The sequence below is a fragment of the Uranotaenia lowii genome, chromosome 3 (genome assembly GCF_029784155.1).
Source record: "Uranotaenia lowii strain MFRU-FL chromosome 3, ASM2978415v1, whole genome shotgun sequence".
In the NCBI taxonomy this organism is placed as follows: Eukaryota; Metazoa; Arthropoda; class Insecta; order Diptera; family Culicidae; genus Uranotaenia; species Uranotaenia lowii.
Window position 1 is genome coordinate 20295722 of NC_073693.1, and position 14104 is coordinate 20309825.

At 39.1% G+C, this 14104-nt stretch overlaps 1 protein-coding gene across 4 annotated transcripts; it reads left to right on the plus strand.

Annotated features, from left to right (window-relative positions):
* The first annotated feature begins 5437 nt into the window (after positions 1–5437).
* LOC129757346 (27 kDa hemolymph protein) lies at positions 5438–11293 on the plus strand. Of its 4 annotated transcripts, none has more exons than XM_055754539.1 (5): positions 5438–5539; positions 6190–6236; positions 10320–10769; positions 10829–10979; positions 11044–11293. In XM_055754539.1, exons 2-5 carry the CDS (start codon positions 6194–6196, stop codon positions 11186–11188), a joined length of 789 nt encoding a protein of 262 aa, XP_055610514.1. In that variant the 5' UTR covers positions 5438–5539; positions 6190–6193; the 3' UTR covers positions 11189–11293. The 4 variants fall into 4 exon arrangements, with proteins under 4 accessions (XP_055610514.1, XP_055610515.1, XP_055610516.1 ...); XM_055754540.1 differs by lacking the exon at positions 5438–5539 and adding an exon at positions 5697–5885; XM_055754541.1 differs by lacking the exon at positions 5438–5539 and adding an exon at positions 5728–5907.
* Positions 11294–14104: the final 2811 nt, after the last annotated feature.

The window sequence follows — 14104 nt, forward strand, 5'->3', positions numbered from 1 at the left end:
GGAAAAATAAATAGGAAAAAGGGAAGAAAAGTTGTTGATGGAAAACCACCTGGTTATAAGTTGATTTCCGCGAATAGTTAGCACGAAATAATAGAAATTTAGTGGAGTTAGAGTAGAAGTGCTCGCGTTTATTAAAACTATACCATACAACTTGGGTATGTACTAATAATAAGTTGTAAATGCTAAAAAATCAAGCCAAGTACTGAAAGTACTTCTGCACTTTAGGTTGTCGATCATTGCCACGCTGCTGAGCTGATAGATTCGAAGGAATTGTCGGCTGCCTGTTGGTCCAAAGCTTATCCAGTTACACAGGTCCTTCAGCAGCTGTAAGTAAACGCCGTTAGTTGTACACCTGAAAAAGAAAAGTAATTATTAAATTTATAGATTGCTAGACACCATCAACAGAAAAGGAACTAACCTCAAATACGATCAATCGATCGAACAATTATATTTAGATACAATCGTTGGAAAGGTTGTTTCAAATCGCTGCGCATAATTGGCATAGATTATAAATCAAATCTCGTATGTAAGTTAAATTGAAACTAAACTGGGAAACAAATTCTTATTTAACATTGAAATTATCAATTAGGTCGATTATTAGGCGGCAAAGAAAGTTTCGACTAAACCACAGAATTATAAATAATCCACGGTCAGAAACACGATAGCGAATCGAAGAAGAGAGGTTCTACTAAAAAATTTGTGAGTATTTGATCGAAAATAACAAGTTTATACAAGTTTAGTTTACCTATTCTAATAAATTTACAGTTGAGCTGTCTATTATTGTACTGCTGCAAAAAGGTGGATTATCTCCAGGAAGATCCGAAAATCACCGCAATACAATCTTTTGAGAAAAGGAGAGACCGATTAAGTGTAACGATTCCGAGAAAAAGAGGGGGTGAAACATGAGTTCGACGGATTTTGGAAAACGAAATTCACTTGGTTAAGTTTGGAACGAGCGGACGCGATAAGATTTTTTCGGCTTGTGAATTTTAGTTGGTGTAGTGAATATAAAAGGAAGTTCTTTGAAATTGACCAGGCAGAATACGACACTTTGTACTGAACTTATGCAAAATTTTTAATATTTCTAAGCAAGAATATCACACTGAACAAAATTTTATCAATAATGCTATCAATTTAAAATTCAGATAACTTTGCAAGGACACGTCAGAAATTTAATTTTTTTTTTTTTTGAAGCGTCTATTTTGAATGGTCTCATTTTCTATAACACATGTTACAGAAAGTTTTGACTGAATTTCGGAATGTTGTTATTTCAGAGAAAAAAGTTATGGAGTGGTATGCTGCGGACAAAGTCCACGTAGTGCCTACAACGAAATAGACAAATTCTGGAAAAATGTCACCGTTCTTTCGAAGCTAAACTGGTAATGAATGCCTAAGCACAGACATCAAACATCACTTTTTTCAATCTACAATCTACTTATATGCAATCGTGATCCGTGGAAAATTATCGACATGTCCGATATGTGTGTTCTATGTATGTAGACGCCTGGCAGAGGTTACACAAATTTCTAACGGTCGCCATGAGAGGCCACCGTATACAGGAGAGCAACCACATATGTAAGTCAATTGCTAATTGTCAGTTTAAATAAACTTGGAATTTGTCCTCTAGATTCCTTGAAAATAGCTAACTTTAATCATTTAAAAAGCTACTAAATAAACAACTTAATATTGTAAACTATATGTTTTTACAATGTTGAAACCTGCCTGATTCTAATGCAACCAAAAAATGAACCGAACTCAACCGAACTAGAAAGATACAGGTGTTCGAAAACAGCTAATTTTTCTTAGTTTTTTCATTCTAACTCGTTTCAGTCTGAATATTTTTATTAAGTGTGTTCCACAAAACTATTCGATTTCAAGTAACTCAAAACTCTTTCAAACATGTCTTGCTCGAATAAGCTCGGTCTGAAAAGATATCGTTAAATTACTGAAAATTTGGAAAAAAAATATTTTTTTTATTTTGAACCCTTCTAACTTTTTTGGGTTAGCTTCTACGATGTTAACGTTTTCAACAAAATTGCTACATCTTTTAGAATCTAAAAACTTGCCAAAGACATAAGTGCTCTAAAATAAAAAATACAAAAAATAATTTTTCTATCTCACTGCTAGGTGATTTAATCATTTTTATCAAAAGCTCATTTTAAAGTGCTTTGAATGTAGGTAAAATGTCCCGAAAACACTATGGGTCTAAAATGCTCCGTTTTGGCGTAGACAATTTTGATCATCTTTTTACATCGTTTTCCCCTGTGTGCGGCATTCCAAGAACTATATTTCGCAACCATTAGACCAAAATATAATCAATTTTTTTTTCATTTTAACTTCCCAAAGTGTCCTATGAACTTTTCTAATATTATTCGATTGCTAGTTTTCAATTTTTAGTAAACAAAGGCGAGAAGTGAGATCTCTCGTTGTATCAATTGTTTTATTTATTTATTTAAGTCTTTGACTGCCGTCATACAGACCGAGTATTAAAATCACTTATGATTAAATTAAAGTTATGTTAATGCTAGGGAACGTCACGGATTGCACATTTAAACATTGATTTGGATACATTGAAGTCAAACAAGTGTGAAACATCGTTGAAGACTTGACAACATCGATTAAGCGGGTGGTTTTGTCCAAAAACTGTTCTGCTTCTAGGTAGCCAGAAGGTGGTTTGGTTGCGCAAACGGCGTGCTGGGGCGTGTAAACTCAAGCTTTGGAGCAATTGTGGACAGTCAACAGTGTTTGTCAGGATATCGTATACAAACATTCTTTGCAAATATGTTCTTCTTTGACTCAGAGACGATATAGACAGAAGAGCGCATCTTTGTAAGTAAGGCGGTAGCCTTACGGGGTCTCGCCAGGGCAGTCGACGCAGAGCATAACGAAGAAACTTTTTCTGAACTCGTTCGATCCGTTCGATATGAACAGAGTGGTAGGGTGCCCAAACTGGTGCCGCATATTCCAAGACACTTCGCACTAAAGAGCAGAACACTGTCTTGAGAGCATATGGGTCCTCGAAGCTTAAAGTATTTCTTCGCAGGAATCCAAACATAGCGAAGGCTTTAGCTGTTGTTGTCGCGATATGCTGATTAAACGATAGCTTCTGATCAAAGGTTACTCCTAGATCCTTAATGGTGACAACTCTTTCAAGTGGAGTGCCACCAAAAGCGTATTCGAAGGGCACGGAGGTTCTGGTTCTAAAAAAACTGATACACTTGCACTTATCGGCGTTTACTTCCATCCCATGTTTTCCACACCATGCGAGTAGTCTATTGATGTCTTCTTGAAGCGCAGCACAGTCCACTCTCGAGTCAATGATCCTGTAGATTTTCAAATCGTCTGCGAACAGTAGCTTTGGCGATTGAATGAAAGTTGCAAGATCGTTAATGAAAATCACAAAGATAAGCGGTCCTAAGTGACTTCCCTGCAGAGATGCCATTCTCTACCGAGAAAAACGGAGAACGGAGAAAAAAACACCCCCGTGCGATAGTTGCAAATCACCCGGGTGAGATTTTTCGATCCTCTCCACACATTATTCGCACCCCGGTTTCGAAAGCCACACACACCTAAGTTCAATAGCTCCGGCGTGCGACGATTTGTCACTGTAGAGCACTCCGGTGAAAACACAGAACCGACTAGTTGAAGCCACCAAAAAGCAAAGACAAAAACAAACACGACGGTGTGCATAATAATAGCATCAACAAACGATGAATGTTTCGGGCGAGTGGTTCAGCTTCGTATGTGTTGGTAAACGCAACAAGCCAAGCCAGCTGCCGTCGCTGTCGCTCTCCTTGGTGAAAACATTTTTTCACTGTAGTGTGTGTTAGCTCTGTCGTGTTGATTTACAGATTCTCTACAGAGGTTCGGCTAAAAATCTCTGCGGTGCGTTTCAGAGAATCTCTACCGAGAATCGAAAACCGAGCACATCGGTGATTCTCGTTAGAGAAATTGCAAGCCTGCTTCCCTGTGGAACACCAGACGGCATATCGAAACTAGTGGAATGAATTCCACAAATATTTATAAATCCATGACGATGTAACAGGTAGGAATGCAACCATTTGATTGCCCATTCTGGGAATCCGTAGCGCTTAAGTTTCTCGATCACGATCATATGCGGCACTTTATCAAAGGCTTTGGCAAAGTCGACATATATTGAGTCCACCTGCAGTTTTTTACCAATCGCTGTATGCAATTCACTGGCATAGCACATCAAGTTGGTCAACGTCGATCTTTTCCGAATAAACCCGTGCTGGACCTCGGCAAGTAACGGTGTAGCTGCTGAATAGAGCCTTTCGTACATCAAAACTTTCGAGCACGTTTTACTTCCTGCAATAAGCAGGTGAACTTTTAGCAACTGATCTATATGGACGAAATAATCATACTCGCATTGCAAGAAAAAAAAAACAACCCAGATCGACGCAAACATAAGAAATAGAACGATGCCGGTTTGCCGTTGTGCGCTTAATCAATTACAGATACAGGAATGACAGCAACAACATCCTTATTAACAGCGCACATTCATGGGAAGAAGTCAATGACTCAATTAGCGAATCATTCGTCATAGTAGAACATTGCTTAGTCCTATTGTAAGATCTTAATCAAATGGACATCCTATTTACAAACAGCTGGGGGGGGGGCTATACCGGAACAACGTGATCTAGCTTGAGGTATAGAATTCAAATTAAAAAGATGCAATGTTGAATATATACCCAATTAATTTTTTAACTAAATGTTTTCTGTTATTTTAGAACCATTTTCAGTAGTTAAAAATTCAATGTTTAGTTTAGGTATTTAAAATCCAATTATCAGGTCATGGTTTTTCATATATTCTACGTTCCACTGAAATAACATTGGAGAAAGTTGGCGGAATTTATGCACAAACCATTGGGAAAGAATTTCAAATATTGATAACCTATTGATCTCGAACCGACCTCAATGGAATATGAGTGGGATGAATCACAAGACAGTTTGAATTTTCGTTCAAAAACTCTCTTTAAACATTTTGATCCTTAATGCAAATTAAATGAATACTGATTCTTGATTTTAAGTGAAAAGAATTAAAAATTGCTTTGGCAATAAGTCAGCTCTTTAGAACCTCACATCCCCTACAAACACTTCAAAGATCATCCATCATAAATGTCTCATGGCTAACAAAATTATTCGTACGAAATAGATATAAATTATACGACAGCCAAACAGCATTCTGATCAAATTAAGCTCCCATTATTTGATATTTCCGGCTTACATTTCTCCACCCATCATCATGTGTAAAAGTGTCCCGAACGTTAGTTCTTCCGAGGAATCACACCAAGAATACTCGCTCCACAATCAACTAAGAATGTTTTGGGGGATCGTCCAGGGCTTCTGTGCATCTTAAATAATGCTTAGTTCCTGAATTGCATGAGTTTCGTCATTTTCGGAAACGGTTCTACGGACTTATCCCTAGACCGATTATGGTGACCTACAGCTGTTCAATTGATTAAACGCTCAGTACCGCCTGAACGCCCGGCCGAGAACGTCGAATTCCTTTCGCTAGGTAATACAACTTCCTTACTAATGCATTATAGATCAGGCTTATAGGGTACCGACTGGGAGTTGATTGATCAATTATCGATCATCAATACATTCCTAAATTTGAACAAGCATTTCTCCAATAAATTGCGAGTGAGTCTGAACCTGAGGTAGCCGTCTGAGATCGATCGACATACTATAAGAAGTATCAACGGCGTCGAGATCGAAACATTCTAACCGTTGTGATTGCTCCCTGCAGGCTGAGATCGTTGTGTTCGAACGTTGCAGTGTTTGGAGAAAGTTTGCTTTTTGCTGTGATAGGAAGATTGATAGTGTTGTTCTTTTCACCCGGACGACTGATAACAGAATCAGTGAGTTTGCTTTCTTCGATTCGTAAGGTTAATCGTTCCTGTGAACAGCGAATTTTGTTTTTGAAAAATTATGTACATGTTTCGATGTTTATAAAGCTTCCTAGGTCAGCCAAACAATAAGTTTGCGAAAACAATTCTTGGGAAACATTAACGGTTTCATTGGAACGAACAATCGAAACTAGGCACGTGGAAATAAGAAAAAAATATAATTGAAGGGGAAACATCTCAGTCAATCCTTAGATCTCAGTCTAGTCGAAAGTGATATTCAAAGTAAAAAATAATTTGAATATTATACTCATTTCAGAAAAATGATTAATAAACTACTGCCGTTGTTCGCTGTTGCGCTGTTAGGTAAGTCAAAAACAGTGTATTTTTAGATAACTAGAATTTAATAAATACCTAATCCTGTTCGTATTTGATACTTTTTTCTTAAATTATAAAATCTTCATATAACTTAAACAAATTAAAAAGTAAACTTGTTTTTTGCGAAACACTTACCTAAGGTGGAACCTGAATCCACATCTAGCGGCTCTCTAGGTCCCATGAATAAGTCAATCTATCTGACTCGGGGTTTCTTGGCGTTGACTTGGGTACCTGATTGGACTTGAAAGCTTTCGGTGAAATCTTCGAATGTTTGTGAGAATCCTGGTACCTAGTTTAAAAAAAAGTGGATTGAAACTTCGGTTCATGTGTAATGTATAGAAATGAAATCATATCTTTGCTGAATTCAGAAAAAGAAAAATAAGCAAGCGTTCCGATAAAATTATGTTACTTTAGATCGAGACTTCCACTTAAAAAAAAAATGTCAACATCGGATTGAGACTTCTGCTAGTTAAAAATAATGTAAGCGAATTTGGATGAATACACTTTTATATCTACGAGTTGAATGAACACAGACATCAACGGAAATCAAACCGTTGAAACGGGATGGGACTTCTGCTTATAAGAATCAGTTACAGTGGATGGAGTCTTCTTTTGTCGTTAGATCGAAGCCAGCATTTGCATATAACAACATTCAAGATTCTCGTTGACAGCTCCAATAGTCCCCATTCTGAACCGCGCGTGAGCGCGAATTCCGATAGTAAGTGAAGTGACAGATGTTCATTCCTAAAGTTCTTCCGAAGTGACGTTTCTCACCTAAAGCACTTGGCCATCGTCACCTCAAGCGCGGCGCAGAATTAGGGCCAATATCTCAGCTTGGACTACGCCACCATGAGCTGCTTCGCTACGATGTTCATCTGGATTCCAATCAAGGGCATACCTGAAGATTTCGTTTTCATATTTTCGCAGCATTTGCCCAATCCATCTCCACCAATGTTCCCGAATCTCGACTTGTGGTTTTTCGTTTAAAGGGAGATCTGGCGTTAACTTCAAATGTATCGCAGACTTACAAACGCAAATCGACCCGATTCTGGTCCGGAATTCGATATCTTCTTGACTTGCGACCGGTTGTCGTTGGCCGAGTAAAACAGTATCTTCGGCCAGGTCAAGGTCGTTTAGCTGCTCCATTGCCGAAGGATTCCACGGCAATACACGGTTTGGTCTACAGTCAATCGTACCAGCGAAGCAGTTATATAAGATACTTTTTTGTCTCACTCCAGCGGTTACTGAGATTGGATCAGACAAGACACTGCGCCGTGCAGTTCCTTAACGAAAATGCCTCGTACTGTGCTTCGAAGTAATGAACTGGTTGGGACTCCTCTTCGACTTGATGCAGCTTTTTTTTATGGTTCACTTGGTCGAATGCTTTCAACGAACACCAGCAGAAGAGAATCCTGAAAATCATTGATATATTCCAGTATTATTCGTAGCGGCAATCTTCTCGTGGTTCCTCTTTAGGATCCCTTTGCAGAGTACTTTGAGGGTTGTACAGATCAACGTTATGCCACGTCAGTGACCACACTCTGTAAGGTCTCCTTTCTTCGGGACCTTTACGAGGATGCCCTGCATCCAGTCGGCCGGGAATGTTGCAGTATCCCAGATGTCAGCGAAAAGACGGTGCAACATTTGTGCTGACAAAGGTTGCATTTCTGCAGGGAAGCAATCGATACCAGGCGAATTGTTGGATTTCATGTCATTGATTGCCGCTCCTATTTCAGCCAGCGAGGGCGCTTTCGAGTTGACGCCATTAATGCGACTTACTGTTGGTGCTTGGAGCTGCGGGTTCTGCTAGCCATTCCTATTCGTGACTCGGAAGAGTTGTTCGTCAATCTTAGTCCAAAGTTTGAGCTAATCTGTTCGATCTGTCTACATCTGGCCTGCTCGGTCTTCAAGCGACATTCTAGCAATAGTACACGCACCATTAAGGCAGCGAGAAACGTCATGGGGAGTATATTCAGGCTCTATTATCTCATCTACAAGCTTGTGGAACTGCCTTTTCCAGATCCGCATATCCTAAGCAGGCGGCTGCTTTGGCAGACCTGGTACATGCTTGCTCAGTTCCGACTTTCGCTTTTCTCCTGTTACGACCATTCCAGGTTTCATCCGACATCGATTCACTTCTTTTTCCACACATTTTACCGAGAGTTTCATGCCTCCTCGTGATGATTCCGATTCCTGATTCGACCTGCTTGCCATACATATAGCAAAAGAAGCAAAACATTCATGACGATATTCATCATTCGCTGGAAACTTTTGCGACTTATGTTCGGTCCAAAAAGCAACCTAATAAATTGAAAATGAACAATAAAGCCTGTAACATGGCTCATTAGGCGGCGCACACTATCTTCGTCCATCGTTTTAGCTATAATGTTCCACCAGGTCTTCATCTGATTGATGTCTTTGAAACAATGTTTTCCTTTGCCTTGAGTCTCGTCTTCATGATTGCCCAGTATTTTATATTAGGGCGGAACTGAGGGCAGTTGGGTGGGTGGGTTAAGGTTTTTCGGAACAAACTGGACCCCTTTCTCTGCATACCATTCTTGAACGACTTTGCTGTAACGACAGCTTGCCAAATCTGGCCAAAACATTACGGGATTGTTGTGTGAACATCCCCCCGATCTATTTCCAAAAAAAAAAAATTGACCTGGGATTTGCCCGAAGTCAGACTTGACATAGGCTTCATCGTCCATCAGAAAACACCCGTCGAACTTGGTCAGCATCTGGTCGTAAAGCTTTCGAGCACGGATTTTGGCTACACTATTCTGTTTTATGGTACGATTTGGCTGTTTGCTAGCTGGATATGAGTTGATTCCTTCACGGTGGGCAGTACCGAATTTTCTGATCAAATCACAGTCCGACAGATTGGAATTCCTCTTAATCGTCTTCAAAATCTTACCATGCAGTCCAGTCGACAGTTCCACTCCGACGATTGGCTTGAGGCTTCCGAATCATCGTCTATGTTTCCTTATAGTCGATTGATAACGCGCCATACGGTATTTCTGGGAAATAGAAGTTGTTTAGCTAGCCTAAATGCAGGCCACAATTGATTCTCCAAACAACTGTGCGCACTTTTTACCCTTCTTACTCCTTCCATGTTGATTGTTTACAAAGTACAGCCGATTTGCGGAATGTGAAAAATACATACGTGAAGCTGACAAAATTCCCGACCCGTGGGCGCCAATAACTTCCAAATCCATCCACCAGGAGCGCCACAATATGGGCAAAAGTTTGTTCCAATGCTAAATGAAGCAAGCTTTAGAAGCGAATCAAACTCTGGCGTTTAACCATGTCATGACGACATTCATCATTCGTTGGAAACTTTCGTGGCTTATATTCAGCCCAAAAGGCAACCTAGCGAATTGAATTTAACTCTATGACGAAAAAGCAGTCAATTTTGGGTAATCTTAGCAGTTTATAGCTTGGCATTTCCAGAAAGCAGCAAAGAAATAACCTTAACCGGGCTGCCTGGTTCCATTTGAATTGTTAAATTGCTTTTTCCAACTTGTTGGGTTAGCTTGTATATTAGACTGCCCCAAAAATGTATGAGAACTTTCAAGCTTGTGTAATGATGTGTAATAGATCCGTTTTCAAAAGAAATTGGCCGAAGGGGACCAAAGTTATTCATGCAAAAACAGGATTTTCGTGTTTCTCCCGAACAAAATGTCTCAAAATCCCATACAAACTATAGGCTCGTTGAGCGACCCCTTCCCGTGTGATCCGATCTGGCCTAAATTTGGCATGAGACCTTGTACTAGGCCTAGGATCAATTTAAGCCTGCAGCGCATAACTTTTTCAAATGTCAGGTCATTTGGGGCACTGTATTGTGTATTGTTTATTGCTTTTCATCGATCAATCGAATCTTGATATTATGACATAAACATTTGAAAAGTCGACTCATGGCTCATAGAATAAAATCCGGTTTTCAAAAACCGTTCTCTTTGAACTAATCAACTAATCAATGAATGTCATTGACATATTTTCATCCTTTGAATCAAGTTGCTGAAGTTAGTTACAAGTTATACTACATAGTTTAATGTCCATCACCCTTTACAGCGCCCGCGCTGATCCTCGCCGACTTCAACGAAATCGACATCGATCGCTACCGGCACCACCTGCCGGCCAATCTGCAGAACCTGTCGATTCCGGACTTCGACGAGATCGAAAATGCGCTGAAGCAGAAGTGCATCGAAGCCGGTGGCTCCGACGAATCCTACGAGGAGGTCAAGGAGGCTGGTAAAACGCTGGCCAACTGTATCAAGGGTCTGGTTGACATTGATCAGTTCCGCCAGGAGATTGAGGAAGCCAAACCAACCGGTGATTTAGATACGGTGTTCAACAAGTACTGCCGCAAGCGGAACACTCTGCTCGAGTGTGTGAATACGTTCTCGAATACGCTGGATTCCTGTCTGGACGATGAAGAGGAACGTCACAAGGGCTACGGACTGGATGTGTTCAAGAATCTGCTTAACTTCGTGTGCCACAAGGATGGAGATCAAATTGCACGTAAGTTTTGTCAATTAGGAAGACTCTCAAACCCTTCTTCAAACAATTATTTTTAACAGTCTTCATCGCCGAGAAGGGACCGGAATGCTTCCAAGAGCAGAAAGACGATCTCATTGCCTGTGCTAACGAAAGCTTACCGGAATTTTTGAAAGGAATTGACACCAGCAGCGGAAAAATTCCGAAAATCGTTATCGGCCCGAAACAGTGCGAGTAAGCGACCTAATCCAACAATGTTTTTAACCCCATGTAAAATTTATACTTTGTTAAAACGTAGGGACTTCACCAAGCTGCAGAATTGCTTCGTGCGGGAGCTGGAGCAGTGCGATGAATCGACTCCGGCCAATTTGGTGGAATCACTGTTCCGATTCATCCGAAAGGGATCCCCTTGCGATACCAAGGGCAAATCCGGACGTAGATAAACACTGCGGCTTACTGTGGATGTACCGGAGAAGAGAGTTTCATGTCGATCAAAGCAAAATCATCAATCTTTCAGAAGCAATTAAAATCAGTTGAATAGTATACAATGTGTTTTATTACTTTTGAACCAGAGCTGGAAACAACGCCCTTTTTTTAAGTTTTCGAAAGATTGACAAATTGTGCCCGTTCATTAGCCAATCGTTTTGCTGAAAAGTCAGCTATCTCTTTTAAGACACAAATATCGCCGAGTAGTCGTATCGTTAGTTTTTATACATACTGATATGTATTTATCCATTACAGAACTGTAACATATCTGGTATGAGCGATCATGTCATGCTATACTACAGAGATTGTTGTTGATAGTAAGTATCACAGCTTGGTGAGGTTAAACCATCACAGTTCTAAAAAGCCGAAATGAGAAAGGAGCGTTCCTTTACAAAGTTGTACTTACAAAAATCACAAAATTTTTAAGCGATTGATTTGAAAATTTATGTCGAAGGTCTTGGATTTTGGATTATGAATCACTGGTTGAACCTCTGAAAGATGATATTATTTTCGACTTATTAAATTCAATATATTTTGTGCGGTCACATGGAGCTTACTAAGAAACAAGGAAAAAGGTTTGTGTTATACTGAAGACGATTTTTGTAAGTATTTTTTCAAAGCCCACCTCGCAGTAGTTATTTAAGTTTATCAAGGCATATAATTATCGTGCAGAAGTACTTACGTCCTTTTATCGATAGTTGCGTACTGGTCCTGATTTTCGGTTTGGTTCAGAAAATTCGTTTGTGGTTGATACGGAATTCAGGTTAACGATCCGAATATTGGTATTGGGGCGGGTCCGGTTTACAGGTTTGGTCCAGAAAAATTTTCTGTTCGGAAACGGAGTTGATCCGTGTAGAGGTTTTCTGGAAAACGTTGTAGGCTTGAGGTATCTCGGCGTAAACTTTGGTTGGGCATGGTGTACCTATTTTGAAAAAAAAAAAACCGGAATGATATTTTATTTTTATCATGCTTATCAACATAAAGCATAGTTAAAAGAGAGTAGAAAAATGAAGAAATAAAAAAGGACAGCAGAATAGGATAACAAATTCTTGCGGCTCTTCTGCCCTGCCCATGTTTCAACGAATTCGATAGTTGATGGTGTAAAACAGGAAGAACCCTTTCAAAATAGCTGTGAGAATTTGCCTTCTCTCCGATCCATTCTGCCAACCCACTCGTATCCTCCAGGCAGTGATCCATTTCTATTCTGCTGTTCAGCACCGTCAATGGAACTCTCGCTTGCCAGCCTGGTCTTCCACAACGTCGAGTGCTCGGGTCTAAGATACAACATGACATTGGTCCTTCGGGCAGGATATCGGATTAGCGTTTCGCGTGACTCAAACAAAGCGATAACCGCGATACAGTAGTTTTTCGATTTTATCACGATAAAAAAAAATTTCACCGTGAATATGGCGAAACCGTGAATTTGGCGAAACTAAAAATTGAAGTAGAAAAAAGTATTTTTACTGTCTTTAATCAATAATATATAATGTTTTAAGTAGTGGAAACGTTTTGTATCAATAAATTTTGATCATAAGGCGTAGTTATCGAAGATTGCTTAGCAAAAAGGATCGTTATCAGTTCAAATTATTCTTCTCTAAAGCAAATTTTTAGGGTTTTTCTTGAAATAAAACCATGTTGTTTATGCATTTTATAGTCTACATCTAATTAAATTGAACTATTTTGTTTTGATGAAAATTTAACAGCCGTTATCTCTTATTTCGATTTTGAAAAAAAGGTCAAACAAATTAGCATCAAAAAATTTTTTTTCTGCTAATTTCAAATTTCAATATTTTAATCTTAACACCTTTGATGAACTAAAAAGTATATTTATTCGAAAAATAGTTTAAAATTTAGACTTTTAAAGTGTGTTTCTCGAAATTTGCTTTATGGGCAGGTAATCTTTTGTCTTTATATGTAGAAAAACAGAAATCTTAGTCATATTTTCAGACAAAGCTAGCAGAATTTCATTTTGGTCTTCCAAAATTATCCATTCAGACAATACTAAAGGCTATCCAATAAGGATTACGCACGAAACCCTCTAAAAAACAAGTTCAACAAAGAAATCAGAGACACTTATCTCTTTTCAAAAACGCTTAAATTCGCCCACATTTTTATATGATTCGCATAACCAAAAAACTAAAATTTTTTAAAGCGACTAACCAACACAAGTAACAACACTAGCATCAGCGTGACGTTAAAATACTTGTGTCGATTATTACAAGCGTTTTTAAAATCCAAATGACGATTTTAAACACTATACAGATAAAATAAGCAGTTCAATGGCATTTTCATATTATTGGATACCTATATACTATAACATAAACCATAAAAAAATATTATAAAAAAAGACGCTCTATGCTTTTGGATGAAAACTAAGGACCTGGAAATGGTTTCTGAATGATTTCTTAAAAAGCGTGATAAAATCGAAACAATAACCGTGATAAAATCGAGCGTGAATTTGGCGAGTATTGATAAAATCGAATAGTGATAAAATCGAGAAACTACAGTATATCCATTGATCCGCACGAGTGAGCTATTCCTCCACGCCACGATAATCGCAAGTTTTGTTCCGTTGCCGTTAGGTGTTGAATTTACGCGTCATGCTACATCGGGGGGACACCTCTTGAGGTTCTATGCCTAATAATCTCGCGCATCCATTCAAAACTTAAGAATCCAGGGCAGGTGCAGGCAACAATCATTAACATCCTCTAACCTTTTTATTTTTATTTTTTATAAAGAATTATGATTCTCTGGGATAATTCATCCCTAAGCATTCTCAAACCTCTGATGCGGGCCGAAAAGAATCCGGCTCGAAGGACCAAAGGCCGCGTACGGCGTACAGCACAGTTTGCTGCTCCATCTCCAAGTGTTCA

What these genes read in the sequence shown, in the direction of transcription:
- LOC129757346 (XM_055754538.1), top strand. Translation starts at nt 5,970, where the DNA reads ATGTTTATAAAGCTTCCTAG. An exon ending in ATGTTTATAAAGCTTCCTAG is followed by an intron (nt 5,990 to 6,189) that starts GTCAGCCAAACA and finishes TACTCATTTCAG; the next exon opens with AAAAATGATTAATAAACTAC. An exon ending in GGATGGAGATCAAATTGCAC is followed by an intron (nt 10,770 to 10,828) that starts GTAAGTTTTGTC and finishes TATTTTTAACAG; the next exon opens with TCTTCATCGCCGAGAAGGGA.